Source organism: Bufo gargarizans, chromosome 6 (genome assembly GCF_014858855.1).
Source record: "Bufo gargarizans isolate SCDJY-AF-19 chromosome 6, ASM1485885v1, whole genome shotgun sequence".
NCBI classification, from domain to species: domain Eukaryota; kingdom Metazoa; phylum Chordata; class Amphibia; order Anura; family Bufonidae; genus Bufo; species Bufo gargarizans.
Window position 1 is genome coordinate 323,863,880 of NC_058085.1, and position 19,778 is coordinate 323,883,657.

General features: G+C 45.6%; 1 protein-coding gene across 3 annotated transcripts in view; it reads left to right on the forward strand.

Moving 5' to 3' along the window:
- The window catches only part of LOC122941565 (interferon regulatory factor 4-like), a 31,322-nt gene extending 17,948 nt beyond the window's left edge, over window positions 1-13,374 (forward strand). For all 3 annotated transcript variants that reach the window (XM_044298893.1, XM_044298894.1, XM_044298896.1), the window contains 3 exons: window positions 704-1,096; window positions 12,210-12,325; window positions 12,421-13,374. In XM_044298893.1, coding sequence (XP_044154828.1) covers window positions 704-1,096; window positions 12,210-12,325; window positions 12,421-12,495 — 584 coding nt within the window. In that variant the 3' untranslated portion in view covers window positions 12,496-13,374. The remainder of the gene's footprint in view (window positions 1-703; window positions 1,097-12,209; window positions 12,326-12,420) is intronic.
- Window positions 13,375-19,778: the final 6,404 nt, after the last annotated feature.

Genomic DNA, 19,778 nt, shown 5'->3' on the forward strand with positions numbered 1-19,778 from the left:
GGTCTGAAATGAAATGCGGCCTCCGGGTGCAGGCAGTTCTGAGAACAGCACGATGAAGGCCCCCGGAGGCTGTTCTCGGAACTGCCTGCTCCCGGTGACCGCGTTTCATTTCAGACCGGCTCACGCACAGGTAAGGACTTACCTGTGCCTCGCCGGACTTGTCAGTTAAGATGGCAGCTCGCATGTGTTCGCGGGCGAACACGGCGAACTGGCCATCACTGTTCCTTATATATAGACGTGGGTGCAGCAGTTGCACTTGGGCCCTAGTGTCTAAGGGAACCTAAAGGCCTCTTAGAAGATTTGTCCCAGACATGGGAGCTTCGTGTTACGGTGCTGTACATAGACCCCTCTAAGGCTACATGCACACAATATGTTTTTTTAACAGCTATCACACGTCCATTTTAAGACCAATGGTAGTCTATGGGGTTATTCACACAACAGTTTTTTTGACAGTTAGTGAAAAACGGACGTAAAAAATCTTGTCCGTTTTTCACTGACCGACAGTCCCCATACAATTGCATGGGTCCGTTTTTAATGTCCATTTCTCAGAAAGGCATCAGTGAAAAAAAAAGTCAGTTAACAATGGACAGTTTATTCGTTTTTAGCTGACTTTTTTTCTCACTGTCGTGTGCATGTAGCCTAAGGATTTAGATGGGGTTTTGTAAAACCAACCTCTCACCATGTCCTTGTTTAATTGCCACAGATTACTGGCTGCACGTCCGCTTGTACTACATGGGCAAGCTGGTGACTGAAGTCACCACACAGACAGCTGAGGGGTGCCGAATTATTCCTCTCCCATCATCTGAACAAGAATACAACCTGAGCTCGCCGCACCCTTTGGAGGATATCCCTTTGCCTCCTCCCCAGAAGCTGTCTGGCATTCTGTCCCTAGAGAAGCAGATGGTTGTCAATAAATTATTGTTGCACCTGGATAAAGGGGTGTTGCTTTGGGTGGCACCTGAAGGGGTCTTCATAAAGCGTCAATGTCAAGTACGTGTCTACTGGTGTGGCCCACTGGCTCCAAACAATGACCAACCTAATAAGCTTGAGAGAGAGAAGACCTGTAAGGTGTTGGACACGGAACGCTTCTTGCATGGTAAGAGGAGAAAACAGAGATAGCTGGCTTCAACCATCATGTGGTGTTTGAGCACCATGTCTTATGTCTTCTACTCAAATCACACCCAGAGCTTTAGAACATAAGCATATAAAATCGGCACAAATACCATGGGCAACTTGAAGGGGTTGTCCAAGATGCTTAAAAATCTCAGACAAGCCCTCGAATATCCTGGAAAAAAAAATGATGTTACACTGCACTATTCTCTGGTCTGGTCCTTCTGCTGCTACTTGTGTACAAATGCCAGTATATGGTACTTGCCCGCTGCAGCCAATCACTGTCCTTAGTGGTCTAAGGCTGAGAACAGTGGTTGGCTGCAGCAGTCCTGTGCCATACACCTGCACATCACTGTTGGTAAAGAAGTAGCGGCATGAGGAGAGGACCAGCGCTGCAGAGAATGACGCTGGAGACAGGGATAGGTATACATATTTTGTAAATTTATTTTAGACTATTGGAGAAGTTGTGATTTTTACTTATCTCGGACAACTCCTTTAACTGCACTGGACAAACACTCAAGCAATGTTGTTAAGCCATGACAGGCATTGTCAGTATGTACAACCAGTTGCTAGGATTGTCTATAAGGATTACCCGATGCCAAAAACTCTGTCCCACATTCTACAGCCCCTGAATACACTGCGCCAACAGATGCAGCCCCCGTCCATCCCTTCTCTGATAGGGTTCTAATGCCCAAAACAGTTTACTACACTTTTAAGCGGGCGTCAGTCCTTATGGGTTGGCAATTAACATCTGACTTGCACTTGGGTCCCCAGGAAGAGGCAGTGAGTAGGGCAGGCACAGCACATTTAGGCCTCATGCACACGACAGTATTTTTTTGCGGTCCGCAAAAAGGTGTTCCGTTGTTCCGTGATCCGTGTCCGTTTTTGTTTCCGTGTGTCTGCCTTTATTTTTGGAGGATCACCAGACATGAAGGAAAGTAAAAAAAAAATCTAAGTCAAGTTTGCCATGCAAATGATAGGAGGAAAAACTGACGAGGACGCGCAGACGCGGATGACAATCTTGTGTGCCTCCCGTGTTTTTTCACGGACCCATTGACTTGAATGGGTCCGCGAACCATTGTCCATGAAAAAAATAGGACAGGTCCTATTTTTTTCACGGATCACGGACGCGGATGACAAACGGTGCATTAGCCGAGTTTTCCACGGACCCATTGAAGTCAATGGGTCCGCAGAAAATCACGGAAAGCGGAACAACGGACACGACAACGGTCGTGTGCATGAGGCCTTAAAGAGGACTTTTCACCATTTTTGACTTTTCAAAGTCAGTAACTGGCACTCTAGGGCAGGGTTCCTCAACTCCGGTCCTCAGGGCCCACCTGCCGGTCATGTTTTCAGGATTTCCTTAGTATTGAGCAGCTGATATAATTAGTGTCAGTGCATCAGGACTTACCACAGGTAGTCATTCTGAGGGATATTCTCAAATCGTGACCGGTAGGTGGGCCTTGAGGACTGGAGTTGAGGAACAAGGCTCTAGGGCAGTGATGGCGAACCTATGAGGCGGCACTCAGAGTTCTCTCTGTGGGCACCCGCACCCTGGAAAAAGTCAATGGTGTACCAATATACTCTGGACTTTACCAGCCATTCATCAGCGCTGGGCGCACTATGAACAGCACATTGAATGTAGGCACGTCATTATACTTAAATGATAAAGTACATGGAAAATATACTATACTGGACTGGAGTATTCCGGTTACATTGCCGTGTTGGCACTTTGCGATAAATAAGTGGGTTTTGGGCTGCAGTTTGGGCACCCGGTCTCTAACAGGTTCGCCATCACTGGGCATATTTACTACATGTTATAGGGCAATTTTTATTTTATTTTTAGATACGCTGTTCCGTTGCACCGCTGTGCCCCCAGTTCTGTTTTGGCACCCTGTATGCTCTGTAGCATCGGTACAGGGAGGGGGAGACGGCCGTGTTTCTCAGGGGGCGTCTCCGTCTCCCTGGCAGTGAGATGTCCAATCACAGCCAGGGAGAAGGTGAGCTCTTTTTTCCAATGGCTGTGATGTCATCCACTGTGATTGGACAGCTCACAGCCAGGGAGAAGGAGACGCCCCCTGAGAAACACGGCCGTCTTCCCCTCCCTGTACCGATGCTACAGAGCATACAGGGTGCCAAAACAGAACTGGGGGCACAGCGGTGCAACGGAACAGCGTATCTAAAAATAAAATAAAAATTGCCCTATAACATGTAGTAAATATGCCCTAGAGCAGTGATGGCGAACCTGTTAGAGACCGGGTGCCCAAACTGCAGCCCAAAACCCACTTATTTATCGCAAAGTGCCAACACGGCAATGTAACCGGAATACTCCAGTCCAGTATAGTATACACACCCGTCTCCTCCTCCCTGTACCGATGCTATTGATTAGCATGCAGGGTGCCAAAACAGAACTAGGGGCACAGCGGTGCAATGGAGCAGCATATCTGAAAAAAAAGTTGCCCTATCACATGTAGTAAATATGCCCTACAGTGCCAGGTACTGATTTTGAAAAGTCAAAACCGGTGAAAGGTCCTCTTTAATCAGGACACGTGGTTACTCAGAATGAAGACAACTAGTGTGGATGTTACAGTCGCTTTCTCCCAGGGTACAGCACAACAATTCTTTACAAAGCCAGAACGCATGGCAGTTACACTTCTTGGCAGTGCCATTATACTTGGTGGTTACTGTAACAAACAAACAGCCTCTTGTAACTCTGCTAATAAGGGTCTATTCACACAACCGTATTTTTGGTCCGCATTTTTTGTGGTTTGGATGTGGACCCATTCATTAGAATTAGCCCACAAAAAATGGTGTCTGTATGTCCGTTCTGTTACAATGGAGCCGCAAAAAAAAAAAAGGGATGCAACATGGACTTCATCTGTATTTTTTGCGGAACGCAGAATACATATGGTCATGTGAATGCACCCTAACACTGCACGTATGTCAGGTAGCACTCCACTTAGCAGGAACTGAGGAGAGTTGTCATACAGTAGGCCAGAGATTCATCAGTTCCTTTCACTCAGATGTGGCTCACCCACAATCGCTTCCTGGGCCACTATCGGGCAGTACAAAATGACCCACATTATCATGCAGTCCAGAGTCAGATGTGTATGGTTTGGGATACCTCACTCCAATTTCGACCAGCACCTCTCACTACTCACTAACCGATCACCATGTGCGGTTTGCGGTCCGCAAAACGCACGCGGTCGTGTGAATGCAGCCTAATATAACTTCTTCCCTCTTAATGTGAGGCCAAACTAAATGTGCTCCCATATGTGCCCACGACTCAGCCAGTACCGCTCTTTCACATAAATATTACATGGATCACATTTACAGTTTGCATGTGTGTATATATAACGCTGATTACTTGTGATTAACGTATGAAGATTATTGATCTGTGCAGTGTACTACAGTATTTATCATCAGCTAAATATGACAGTGATCAATTATATACTGTGCAAATAGGCATTGGGTGCACTGACAGCCCACAGCAGTTTCGTTTCTCTTACAGGCTGAGCACAATAGGAGAAAATCCTCTTGCTGTTTCTTTTATCTCTAGCCACCACATCCACTGTTCTTCCACTTGTCCCCAGGCTGCTCCCTGCTGGGTTAATGTTTGTACATATCATTCCTCCTCGTCGTGCACTATACGATGTGCAGAGTATATACCAGGCACTTTACAGCAGCATTGCCTCCTTGTGGTGCACTATACGATATGCAGAGTATATACAAGGCACTTTACAGCAGCATTGCCTCCTTGTGGTGCACTATACGATATGCAGAGTATATACAAGGCACTTTACAGCAGCATTGCCTCCTTGTGGTGCACTATACAATATGCAGAGTATATACAAGGCACTTTACAGCAGCATTGCCTCCTTGTGGTGCACTATACGATATGCAGAGTATATACAAGGCACTTTACAGCAGCATTGCCTCCTTGTGGTGCACTATACGATATGCAGAGTATATACAAGGCACTTTACAGCAGCATTGCCTCCTTGTGGTGCACTATACAATATGCAGAGTATATACAAGGCACTTTACAGCAGCATTGCCTCCTTGTGGTGCACTATACAATATTTAGAGTATATACAAGGCACTTTACAGCAGCATTGCCTCCTTGTGGTGCACTATACAATATTCAGAGTATATACAAGGCACTTTACAGCAGCATTGCCTCCTTGTGGTGCACTATACAATATGCAGAGTATATACAAGGCACTTTACAGCAGCATTGCCTCCTAGTGCACTATACGATATGCAGAGTATATACAAGGCATTTTACAGCAGCATTGCCTCCTTGTAGTGCACTATATGATATGCAGAGTATATACAAGGCACTTTACAGCAGCATTGCCTCCTTGTAGTGCACTATATGATATGCAGAGTATATACAAGGCACTTTACAGCAGCATTGCCTCCTTGTGGCACACTATACAATATGCAGAGTATATACAAGGCACTTTACAGCACCATTGCCTCCTTGTGCACTATATGAAATGCAGCGTATATGCAAGAGACTTTACAGCAGCATTGCCTCCTTGTGGTGCATTACATGATATGCAGAGTATATACAGAAGCATGATCTTCAGCTTCATCTGTTTTGCAGCTTTGTTTTATCTACCGTATTATCAGTGACCAGTCCTTTATTGATAGCCTTAAAGGGAACCTATCACATTGAAAATACAATCCGTATGTCATGAAGCAGTATGTCAGTATGTCATGAAGCAGATAGAGTCAAGCAGATTAATATATAGTTTTGAGGGAAATTATTCAGTTTAACTTTCTATTTAAATGATGTAAATCTCTGGGTCCAATAGGAGGTCTTATTCAGTAAGTGACTGCCTTCTGTGTATGCCTGTGTATATAAAAGTCCATCCCTCCGTAGGACCACTGGAGTCCTAAGTCAACAATGAATAGAGATTTAAAACAATGAAATACAAAGTTACACTGAATCTTTTCCCACAAAACTATATATATATATTCTGGTGAAGTGTACGATAGAGGTGTGTTGGGGGTGTACAGGTCCTTCTAAAAAAATTAGCATATTGTGATGAAGTTCATTATTTTCTGTAATGTACTGATAAACATCAGACTTTCATTTATTTTAGATTCATTACACACCAACTGAAGTAGTTCAAGCCTTTTATTGTTTTAATATTGATGATTTTGGCATACAGCTCATGAAAACCCCAAATTCCTATCTAAAAAAATTAGCATATCATGAAAAGGTTCTCTAAACGAGCTATTAACCTAATCATCTGAATCAACTAATTAACTCTAAACACCTGCAAAAGATTCCTGAGGCTTTTAAAAACTCCCAGCCTGGTTCATTACTCAAAACCGCAATCATGGGTAAGACTGCCGACCTGACTGCTGTCCAGAAGGCTATCATTGACACCCTCAAGCAAGAGGGTAAGACACAGAAAGAAATTTCTGAACGAATAGGCTGTTCCCAGAGTGCTGTATCAAGGCACCTCAGTGGGAAGTCTGTGGGAAGGAAAAAGTGTGGCAGAAAACGCTGCACAACGAGAAGAGGTGACCGGACCCTGAGGAAGATTGTGGAGACGGACCGATTCCAGACCTTGGGGGACCTGCGGAAGCAGTGGACTGAGTCTGGAGTAGAAACATCCAGAGCCACCGTGTACAGGCGTGTGCAGGAAATGGGCTACAGGTGCCGCATTCCCCAGGTCAAGCCACTTTTGAACCAGAAACAGCGGCAGAAGCGCCTGACCTGGGCTACAGAGAAGCAGCACTGGACTGTTGCTCAGTGGTCCAACATACTTTTTTCGGATGAAAGCAAATTTTGCATGTCATTCGGAAATCAAGGTGCCAGAGTCTGGAGGAAGACTGGGGAGAGGGAAATGCCAAAATGCCTGAAGTCCAGTGTCAAGTACCCACAGTCAGTGATGGTCTGGGGTGCCATGTCAGCTGCTGGTGTTGGTCCACTGTGTTTTATCAAGGGCAGGGTCAATGCAGCTAGCTATCAGGAGATTTTGGAGCACTTCATGATTCCATCTGCTGAAAAGCTTTATGGAGATGAAGATTTCATTTTTCAGCACGACCTGGCACCTGCTCACAGTGCCAAAACCACTGGTAAATGGTTTACTGACCATGGTATTACTGTGCTCAATTGGCCTGCCAACTCTCCTGACCTGAACCCCATAGAGAATCTGTGGGATATTGGGAAGAGAAAGTTGAGAGACGCAAGACCCAACACTCTGGATGAGCTTAAGGCCGCTATCGAAGCATCCTGGACCTCCATAACACCTCAGCAGTGCCACAGGCAGATTGCCTCCATGCCAGGCCGCATTGAAGCAGTCATTTCTGCAAAAGGATTCCCGACCAAGTATTGAGTGCATAACTGAACATAATTATTTGAAGGTTGACCTTTTTTGTATTAAAAACACTTTTCTTTTATTGGTCGGATGAAATATGCTAATTTTTTTAGATAGGAAATTTGGGTTTTCATGAGCTGTATGCCAAAATCATCAATATTAAAACAATAAAAGGCTTGAACTACTTCAGTTGTGTGTAATGCATCTAAAATGATATATGAAAGTCTAATGTTTATCAGTACATTACAGAAAATAATGAACTTTATCACAATATGCTAATTTTTTTAGAAGGACCTGTATATCTCACTCTGTTTCCAGTTTAGTTGGGTGTGGTGGGAGAAATCCAGAGATCACGTCTTTGGTAGTGGGAGTCCCTCCGTCCACACCCCTAGTCCACTACAGGTATTCCCCTGGCATGAAGTGAGGCAAGCTGCGATAATCACAGAGGGATAAGTCAATCCTCAGTGTTTGTGAGGAGATTAATGCAGAATTGAGAAGGAAGCCTGCAGAGGCTCCGTGTGGTCCCAGCCAGGAGGGCTGAGGGGCAGTGGCGACTCTAGGAACAATATATAGGGGGGGGGCACAAAGATACCACAGTCAAAAATGAGGGGGGCAAAGCAAAATAAGTATATATAAATAAGATTACAAAATACGAGAGAATTGCGGTATGCAGGGATACCTTTATAATAAAGCAATTTACTTACAAAAGAAGCTATTCAGTCGTCTGCTGTGCCGTCCTCTGCTTGCTTCCGCAGATTCTTTCCCCTTCTTTCTGTCTCTCGTCAGTGCGCAGGCGCACTGTTATGGTGGATCTGTGGAAGACACACTGTTATGGGGGCATCTGTGGATGACACTGTTATTATGCCTCTCATTAGCCCCATTATGCCTCTCATTAGCCCTCATTATGCCTCTCATCACTACCCATATCAGTATCAGCCCCCTTGCCTCTCATTAGCCCCCATATCAGCCCTTATGCCTCATTAGCCCCCATTATAAGCCCTTATGCCTCATTAGCCCACATTATTCCTCTTATTAGCCCCCATTATGCCTCTCATCACCCCCATATCAGCCCCCATATCAGCCCTGATGCCTCATTAGCCCCCATTATAAGCCATTATGCCTCTTATTAGCGCCCATATGCCTAATTAGCCCACATATGCCTCATTAGCCCCATTATGCCTCTAATAGTCTAATTATCCCCCATTGTGCCTCTAATTAGCCCCCATTATGCATCTTATTAGCCCCATATGCCTCATTAGCCCCCATATGCCTCATTAGCTCCCATATGCCTCATTAGCCCCCGTGATGCCTCTCATTAGCCACCATTATGCATCTCATTAGCCCCCATATGCCTCATTAGCCCCCATTATGCCTCTAATAGTCTAATTAGCCCACATTGTGTCTCTAATTAGCCCCCATTATGCATCTTATTAGCCCCATATGCCTCATTAGCTCCCATATGCCTCATTAGCCCCATTATGCCTCTAATAGTCTAGTTAGCCCCATTATGTCTCTAATTAGCCCCCATTATGTCGCTAATTAGCCCCATTATGCCTCTCATTAGCCCCTATTATGCCCCCAGCAGCCTCATTTTTTATAAAATAAAAAACCACTTACCTCTCCTGCTCCTGGCGCCGCCTGCAATTTTCTTTCTCCTCAGTCGACTATGCTCTGAACTGGCGCGCACAGCGTGAGGTCACAGAGCGCCCTCACACTGTGCGCAGCCCTGCACAGCCGACAGCCAAGGACCAGGAAGCGGTAAGTACATAGCGTTCACTACTTCCTGGTCCTTCGGTACATAATAGAAGCGCTCATTAGTAATCACCTGGGGCTCAAGAGGCAGCGCAGCTGCTTTGGGGAATCAGCGATGGGGGCACCCGGGGGGGGCAAAGAACAACATAGGGGCCACAAGGCTGTAGCGATGCCACTACTGAGGGGCCACAAGGCTGAATAAAGCTTGAGTTTGGGAGGCCCGGTGGCGCCTGGAACAGAGGGGCGTCACGTGGTCAGAGTTGGGAGGACTGTTGCACCGTATCCCCCCCAAGATATAGCATGGTCACAGTCAAGAGGGCTGGTGGACTGAACCCCAATGTATCGCGTTGGTCACAGCCAGGAATTTGCTGGACCGTATTGCTGTGCGAAGCTGGATTTACCGAAGTGAATAGCGACCTATAGGTGAGATAGGCAAGTGCTGTGCATTAGTGAGATCCAAGATGGGCAAGGTTTGTTTATTTTTGTGGTGTGACACTGGAACTGGTTTCATCATGCCAAGTGATGCCAAACTGTGATGTGCTGTGTGACAAATAAAGCACCGTTTGAGCTTGAAAACCCCCTGTTTGATGAGTTTGTCATCGCCGCCCCAAGCAGAGAGAGCGATCCTTACTATAAATATATATTAAGATTTTGAAATTAACGATCCTTCTTCTGCTGGTCTGAATTTGCACCTTGAATGGAACGCTGGCAATTCACCACAATATCAATCTTCTCAGCTCCTGCTGCTCTAGAAACATGCTACTCACACATAGGATTGCATGTTTAATGTGACAGGTTCCCTTTAAATAAAGAGTAATTGTACACTTGCAACACGCCAGACCTGCAGGGTATGACGAAGTGAGGTCACGGTTATGGGCAATCGAGGGTACTCACTATATTTGGAGAACCCTGGGCAGGCGCGTGGCAGTGAAGGAGAGGTAGACACAGTTCCTCTGGGGCACGCTCTGTAGATAGGGACCAGGCCTGATGGTAGTTGAGGTGCCCTGGATGTTACAGGTATTTTGTGTGCCTGGGGCAAGGTCCCTGTTGGATTTGTGACGCCAGTGCCTTTGGACGGTGGCACGCCGGTTGGTGGTTGGAATGATGAAGGTACACAAGTATATAGTGAACCAAAACGTAACTTTACTGAACAATCCAACTTTGTACAGCAGGTGTAGCACAGTCTTCAGATTACAGTTCCACAAAGGGGCTTATTCACAAATATGGCAGGCAATAGTCATGCAAGATACGCTGAGGGTAAATTCCACAAGCACTCAGCAGCAGGTTGTACCTTTCCTCAGAATCAATGTACAGTGTCCCTTCTAGAACTCCTGCTCTGGCTTTATATCTCCCAAGGCCCGGATGCCTAAAAGGGTGGCTTAAATCCTTGGTTACTTTCTTCCTCAGGTATTATACTTCTTGCTATGCTGTCTCAAGGTTCTCTGCCCATCAGGGTCACTTTGCTTACCCTGGGTCGCCTCCTCCTATCAGGTGGATAACTGTAGGTTTCTCCCAGGAGGTTGGATCCTGCAACTGGGGTATCTCTACTGAGCTGTTCCTAGCTTCAGGAGCTTCAGGTGGACGAGGTGACTCCTCCAGTCCCCTGGAATGAACTAACACTTCCCTGTCTGGGCCTTCCTATATGTAACTAGGGCTCTCCAGCTCCCTCTAACGTCTGGGAGGCTAAACTACACCCTGACAGGCCTGACACCTAGATAATACAGGGAAAAACATGCACATGACATTTAATGCAATGCAACACATTAACCTGTGCAGTGCCCACCTTTACCTGGTGGGACACTACACACTCACCCAATTTCATTTCATTTATTAGAGAATAATGTAACTAGCAAATTTCACATTTTTATTTATTTAAAAAGTATTGCCTACATCCACCTAAAAAAAGGTGCAAAGTAATAACCACTAGGGGTCTCACTTCCACCTGATTTGCAGTCCACTGCCTGTTGTCAGGCAAGATCCATACCTAGTAACAGAGCCTCAGAAGGCGGCTCACATGAAATGGGTGTCAGAGCTAGCTGAGCTCCGGAGCCTGATAGAAGCATTGCTTGTACACTGCTTCTGAAGAGCAGAGAAACTCTTATGTGTCTGTAAGGCCTCATGCACACGACCGTGCCGCGTTCTGTGGTCCGCAAATTGCGGATCCTGCCCGTTTGCGTTCCACAATTTGCAGAACGGAATGGGCGCCCATAATAGAAATGCCTATTCTTGTCTGCAAAATGGACAAGAATAGGACATGTTCTCGTTTTTTTTGCCGGGCAACGGAACGGAGCAATGGAAGTGGACAGCACATGGGGTGTTGTCCGCATCTTTTGTGGCTCCGTTGAAGTGAATGGGTCTGCATCTGAGCCGCTAAAAATGTGTCTCGGATGCGAAACCAAACAACGGTCGTGTGCATGAGGCCTAAGTCTGATATCTTCCCTCCTTGTGAGCTTTCTGAGCTCCCTAGAAGAAAACAAACATAGTGGGAAGTGAAGTCCCTGCATTACAGTATTGGCAGATTCAACATAAGCGAGACATCCACTGCTTCTGAGAGAAATGCATCTAGCCATGTGGTTGAAACACAGAATAATATGGCTGAAAAAGACTTTAGGGAAAACAAAAAAACAGTACCTTTACAGTTATGATTGTGTACAAAGAAACACAACTTTTATACAAACTTTTTTTATTTTTTACTCCGGTACAATTCAAATCCATTTCATTTCTTATTAGAGGCTCATGAAAATGCTCTGTCTCTACCCATGCTTTACACTTCAGCTCTGCTTATCAAATTGGTTGCTTTGTGTAAAGATAAGCCCAGCAGGACCTTTGTGCCTAGAGAATGGAGTGAGCCAGGGACAAGGAAATATGCAGCTGCTATATGTCCATGAAGGAGGGAGGATGCATAGACGTGGCTGGTCGCTTCCCCTCCTCAGTGGATATAGTTCCTACATTTAGATTTTTGCATTAAGACTCCTATATGTCTTCCATGTCTCCCTTATCTCAAAGAGCTTGAAATGTACCTCATGAACAAAGGTCCTGAACCCCAGTATCAGATCCAGCTCTGCTTTGGAGAGGAATATCCAGAGTCGACACTGAGTTCCAGAAAGTTAATCACAGCTAATGTGAGTATACAGGCTGGGGTACACAGGGGGTACACGTGTCATGTCACTTGTTTGTGCACCCCTACCTGACATGTTGGTCACTTCTATATTCATAGGTGGAGCCGGTGTTTGCCAGAGAACTGCTTATAAATGCAAAGACAAAACTGAGGAAGAACGCCCCAGCCATCTAGTTGCTTCCACCCCCGATCCTTCATAGGATAAATCCTCCTGATTAATCTCAACCTTCCCATTTCTTACTTCTATCTGAGGGCTCATGCACACGAATGTATTTTTGGTCCGCATCCGAGACGCATTTTTTTGCGTGTCGGATGCGGACCCATTCCCTTGCATGTGGCTGCAAAAGATGCGTACAGCACACCCATGTGCTGTCCGCATCCATATGTCCGTTTCCGCGGCCCTGCAAAAAAAGTTGAATACGTCTTATTCTTGTCCGTTTTACAGACAAGGATAGGACAGATCCATAGAGGACGTTCAGTTTTGCAAAATGCAGAACACACACAGCCGGTAATCCGTGTTTTGCGGATCCACAATTTGCGAACTGCAGAAATGGCCGTGTGCATGACCCCCTAGTCTGGGAAAGCTGGGTGACAATATGGCCACCATTCCACCCAAATCATTGCATGCAGAGTTGATGGAGGAGAGAGGAGGAATGTCCCTTTATATAACTAGGCAGTACCCTAGGAAAGTGATGTGGTCTGTAACATTAGGGACATTAGCTGTTACCCAGCTTTCCCTAAGGACTGTGGATCTTTGGGGGAAGGAGAGGGAAGAAAGTATTAATATGTCATTTAGGAGACCAGACAATCTCCCCTTCCTTCCCATGCAATGCTTGGACATACGCCTCTGCTCAGGGAACATTTTGGACTGTTGGGCAATTCAGGATTATGTTCAGATTTTTGGACGATTTTAATTAGCTATTGAATTTCTCGACTACTGCAGCTGTGCGAGCAGGACATACAGGACGGGTTGTAATGTTTCCTTTCCCTGGCAGTACACAGAGATCTATAAGATAGTGATAAACAAATGACATTAAAATGCTTCATCATTTTTAAAGTCTTGCATGTATTCATGGTACACACGGGGCGTAACTATAGGGGAAGCAGGGGACCCAGAAGGGGGCCCATCCAGGAGGAGGAGGACTACAAGATTTTGTCAGGGCCCCCTCAACAGTATTACACAATGAAATTCTATACAGTGGCAGTATAGACAGTGTAGAAAACGGATGGAACAGCTGCCGGGCCTGGTCTGAGAGATCTTTCTTTACTAGCCACAGGAATGGGGGCGGCATGAAAGGAAGGGGTTGCGAAAAAATGACTGGGGGAGGGTGGCCCCATTCAACAATTAGCTGTGGGGCCCAGTCATTTCTAGCTACGCCACTGATGGTATATGACCTCTATTGATATCTCTCACCCATCTACTCCCTAGAGTAGGGCCACATGGCACTCACTGATACAGCTGCAAATTGTCCAACAACCACAACACATATGATCAGCTGCATTTATTAAAGGAGTTCCCCAGGATCGGCCATCAGTATGAGATCGTCGGGGGTCCTACACCCTGCGCCCCCGCTGATCAGCTGTTTGAGGAAGCTGCAGCAGTCGCTGGACCTCCAGTGAGCACCACGTCCTCCTTGCAGCTTACCAAGCGCAGCGCCGTACATTGTATAGTGGCTGTGCTTGGAATTGCAGCTTAGTCCCTTCACTTGAGGTTCGCCTAAGGCATTGTGACTGATGAGAGTGACATCACATGGCCTAGAAAGAGGCCTAAGTGCTCACAGAGCGCCACGGCCTCTCCATATAGCTGATCAATGGGGGTGCCAGGAGTCGGGCAACCACCGATCAGGTACTAATGACCTATCCTGAGGTCTGGACATCAATATCAACATTTCAGAGAACCCCTTTAAATTTATTTAAAGGGAACCTGTCACCGGGATTTAGGGTATAGAGCTGAGGACATGGGTTGCTAGATGGCCGCTAGCCCATCCGCAATACCCAGTCCCCATAGCTCTCTGTGCTTTTATTGTGTAAAAAAACCGATTTGATACATATGCAAATTAACATAAAAGAGTCATATCTTACTTGTGTGACCAGAGAAGAGTCATATTTTCAAGCTGTGACTCATCTCAGGTTAATTTGCATATGTATCAAATCAGGTTTTTTTTACACAATAAAAGCACACAGAGCTATGGGGACTGGGTATTGCGGATGTGCTGGTGGCCATCTAGCAACCCATGTCCTCAGCTCTATACCCAAAATCCCGGTGACATGTTCCCTTTAAGTGACCGCAGGATTGTGTCATCAACAGCTGTTTCACTTGCATAACCACATGTCCCTTATAATCGACAATCCGGTTTTGTGGGTGAATAAGTGATCTCTTGGCAAAGTCATAAGAAACAAATTGGCCGCCCTCCCCCTATATTTAGTGTCCAGCCATGTTGCTTCCCTACTTCTTTAAGGCCAAATTCACATCACCGTTTTGTTTTCCGTTCTCCTGATCCATCACAAGAACATAAAAAAATATATAATGAATCCTTTATTTTGAGCATCCCGTCTAAGGCTACTTTCACACTGGCGTTTCTGGGTCCGCTTGTGAGATCCGTTTTAGGACTCTCACAAGCGGCCCAAAACGGATCAGTTTAGCCCCAATGCATTCTGAATGGATAAGGATCTGTTCAGAACGCATCAGTTTGGCTGCGTTTGGTCTCCTTTGCGTTTTTTTTTTTTTTTTTAGATGGTCACTAAAACGCAGCTTGCAGCGTTTTTCTGACCTTCTGATTATGCGGAGCCTAGTCTGTAAGTCAATGGGGACGGATCCGTTTTTCACTGACACAATATGGTGCAATTGAAAACAGATCTGTCCCCCATTGACTTTCAATGTAAGTCAAGACGGATCCGTTTTGACTTAGATTTATTTTTTTATGAATAATGCAAACGGATCCGTTATTAACAGATACAAGCGTTTGCATTATTCGTTCGGATCCGTCTGTGCAGATACAAGACGGATCCGCACAAAACGCGAGAGTGAAAGTAGCCTTAGATAACGGATCTCTGATGGAACTGACAAAAATGGATGCAAAATGATCACAGCCACTGTTCAAAATAAAGGATCCGTCCCTTTTTTTTTTTCTTCAGAAGAACGGAAACGAAAACGGTGATGGGAACCCGGCCTTACGGGGAAGTGCACCTTTAACATGGTTAGTTTGTTTTTTAACCCCATCATGCCCTATAACTTCCAATAAACGCAATAGCTCCAGTTATGATAACAGCAGCGCCACAGTGCATACCCAACTGTAAGAACCTGTGAAGATGTGTGCTGTAAATAAAGTGTGTGATGATCATCGGGACGTTCTTATTTTTTCCCCATTTTCAGCCCCATCATGATATCAGGATACATAGATACAGATCTCATTTATTACAGGTCATACTTTCAGCTTCCTTCACAGTAATTTGGCAACTAAGTTTTGATACATCATCTACTTGGCAACACGTGCTCCATATTTACATGTAAGAAAAGCCTGTAAGATGCTGTGAAGCAGCGGCCCTTCAACTCTCACTAAATTACAACTCCTAGCATGCCCTGACAAATGATGGGAGTTGTACATCCCAACAGCTGCGGACCATTACCACGGTGGATTGTACAATTATCTTAAAGGGAATATGTCAGCAGCGACCTCCCTATGCAGCTATTTTCATACACAGATAGTCGTCGTTCCCCTCATTAAAGTACTGCTTTTCTGTTGTAGATCTGAAGCTCCAATCCTGAGTTATGATACTTTTTCTTAATATGAAAATTAGGCTTTAGGTGCAATGAGAGCCTCACCATTTGCTATTTCTGTGGCCAGCCCCTTTCTTGCTGCTTTGATGGACAGGGCCCGGCAGTGGCAAATTAGCCAGGGAGGGGTCGGCCACAGAAAGGAGTGGAGCCTGGGTGCAAAAAGAGCAATAGTAATACCCTCGTTGCATCAAAGGCGTAATTTGCATATTAGGAAAAAGTATCATAACTCATAAACGGAGCCTCAGATCAACAAAAGAAAAACTGCGTTTAAGGCTACTTTCACACTAGCGGCCGGACGGATCCGACAGGCTGTTCACCCTGGCGGATCCATCCTGCCGCTATTACGCCGTGCTGCCGGACTGCCGCTCCGTCCCCATTGACTATAATGGGGACGGGGGCGGAGCTCCAGCGCAACACGGTGAGAGGCCACTGGACTAAAAAGTCGGACATGCAGTACTTGTAGTCCGGCGGCCTTTCGCTGTGCTGCGCCAGAGCTCCGCCCCGTCCCCATTATAGTCAATAAGGACGGAGCGGCAGTCCGGTGGCACGGCGAAATAGCGGCAGGACGGATCCAACAGGGTGAAAAGCCTGTCGGATCTGTCCTGCCGCTAGTGTGAAAGTACCCTAAATCAGGTGAATGTCTATGCAAACAGTTGGATAGGAAGGTCTCTGGTGACAGATACCCTTAATCGGGTTGTCTCATCATAGACAATGGGGGCATATCGCTAGGATATGCCCCCATTGTCTTATAGGTGCGGGTCCCACCACTGGGACCCACACCTATATAGAGAATGGAGCCCCACAAGGTGGTGGCTGGAGGACTCCGGCCTTGCCACCACCAATTTTGCTCCCCATAGAAGTGAATGGGAGAGTACCGCGCATGCGCGGCCCCCGCTCCCATTCATTTCTCTGGGGCCGACAGAAAAAGCCGAGACAGTATTTTTACCGGCCCCATAGAAAACGAATGGAGGGCAGCTGCGCATGCGGGACTCCGTTCTCGATATAGGTGCAGGTCCCAGCGTGGAACCTGCACCTATAAGACAATGGGGGCATATCCTAGCGATATGGCCCCATTGTCCATGATGAGACATTCTTGGTAAAACTGGTAGGTAACTCTGTGTAGGTATGGAGCATGACGGAGAGAGTCACAGAGAATCCCTATCTCACGCCCCACTTCCTTAGACCTTGTGTTAGGCATAGAGCACTTTACCAGCTTTTTCAGTGCAGTTTCCCAAAAAACAAAAAACACAAAACAAAAGCAGCAAATGTCTTGATTGGCCTATTTAGCGTAATTAAATGGGTTTTACTAACAATGTGCAAATTTGCAGTAAACCATTAGCATCAAAAGGACATAGCGCAGTGCATAAGTGCTTGAGTCTGAACGGTCACATGGCAATGTTGGCGGGCACAATGTCTTAATGAGCACTCGTCAAAGAGGACCTGTCACCACTACTGACCTGTCTGTTTTGGTAAGTACTTGTATTCCATATAAAATAACTGTTCTGGAGCATCTTTTCTTAAAACTTTGTGTTTAAATATTTTAAAATAAATTGACAACAGTTTTTTCCTTTTCCTTTTGTGAAAAGGGTGTGTCCCATAAATGGTATGGTATGGCACTGTCAGCAGTGATTGGACAGCGTCAGAGTGTGCAGGGACACACCCCAAACAGGTAACGCCTAGTTGTTCATTTATTCATAAATTTCAAGGAGGAATAAGGCCTCATGCACACGAACGTTGTTTGTTTCCGTGTCCGTTCAGTTTTTTTTTGCAGATAGGATGCGGACCCATTCATTTCAATGCCCACCGTGTGCTGTCAGCATCAGTATGTCCGTTCCGTAGCCCCGCAAAAAAAATTGTGCATGTCCTATTTTTTTTCTAGTTTGTGGATAAGGATAGGCATTATTACAATGGATCCGCCCAAAAAAAAAACAAAAAAAAAACGGATGCCATACGGAACATCATCCGCAAAACACATACGGACCGCAAAACACATATGGTCGGGTGCATGAGGCCTAACAGAGGAGAGACACAGTGCAAAGATTCTCCAGAAAAGTCTTGGCTAAAAAAACATGACAGGAGTGGTGACAGGTCCTCGTTAAGCGTTGGGGTGCGTTTACTTTTGCCACTACATAGGATGAGATTATTTACATGATATATTGGGGTGATGAGGAAGCTAAGTGTATATTAAGGGTTGGCCAATCTCGGACATTGATGGCATATCGCTACGATATACCATCGATGTCAGATAAGTGTGGATCCCACCACCGCTCCATTTACCTCGATGGGACTGCTAAAAATAGCCGAGTCAGCGCTCGAATATATTCAGAACTCCCATAGTGGTGAACAGAGGGTGGTCGCACAGACACGGCTGCTCTCGGTTTACTTTAGGGGCCCAGTTCTGGAGAAAGGTGTGGGACCCACACCTATCCTTGTGATATGCCATCAGTGTATGTAAATGACCCTTTAAGACCGATAGTGACCATTGGCAAGTCGGGGATTTAAGGCTACTTTCACACTGGCATTCTGGGTCCGCTTGCGAGATCCGTTTCAGGGCTCTCACATGCGGTCCAAAACGGATCAGTTCAGCCCCAATGCATTCTGAATAGATAAGGATCCGTTGAGAATGCATCAATTTGGCTGCGTTTGGTCTCCGTTGCGTTTTTTAAACGGTCACTAATAAAACGCAGCTTGCTAGATTTACAATGTAAGTCAATGGGGACGGATCCGTTTTCACTGACACAATATGGTGCAATTGAAAACGGATCCGTCCCCCATTGACTTTTAATGTAAGTCAAGGCGGATCTGTTTTGACTTAGACTTTTTATTTTTTTATGAATATTGCAAACGGATCGTTATTAACGGATACAAGCGTTTGCATTATTCGTGCGGATCCGTCTGTGCAGATACAAGACGGATCCGCACAAAACGTGAGTGTAAAAAGTAGCCTAACATTTTTTTTATTTTTTTTTAGTACACTTCCTGCATATCCTAGCAATATGTCATCATTGTCCAAGATAAGTCAACCCCTTTAAGGGCTGTTTCACACGAACGTGTGCAGTGCAGAAATCACACTCTGCATGTGAGCGTGATTCTCCATTCTGGACACCGCTCGTCTTGCCGGAGCTGACGGCATTATGCTGATTTATAAGGCCTCCTGCACATGAACGCTTTTTTTTTCTGTTTACGTTCTGTTTTTTTGCGTTCCGTATACGGAACCGTTCACTTCAATGTTCCGCAAAAAAAACAGAAAGTACTCCGTATGCCTTCCGTTTACGTATTTCTATTCCATTCAAACATAGAACATGTCCTATTATTGCCCGCAAATAACGATCTGTGGCTCCATTCAAGTCAATGGGTCCACAAAAAAAATAAATGAATGCATACGGAACGCGGCCTTATGTCTTCCGTATCCGTTCCGTTTTTGCAGAACCATTTATTGAAAATTTTATGCCCAGCCCAATTTTTTTATGTACTTACTGTTTAAACATTATTGTATGCTTCTGTTTCCGATTTGCAAAAAAACGTATCACAAACGGAAACCAAACGGAACGGAAGCGGAAATACTACTTAAACAAAAAAAACGGATTGGTGAAAAACGGACTGCAAAATACTGAATACGGTCGTTGGCAGGAGGCCTAATGCTGTGTGTCTCTGTATGACCTTATTGCTACAGAGTCAT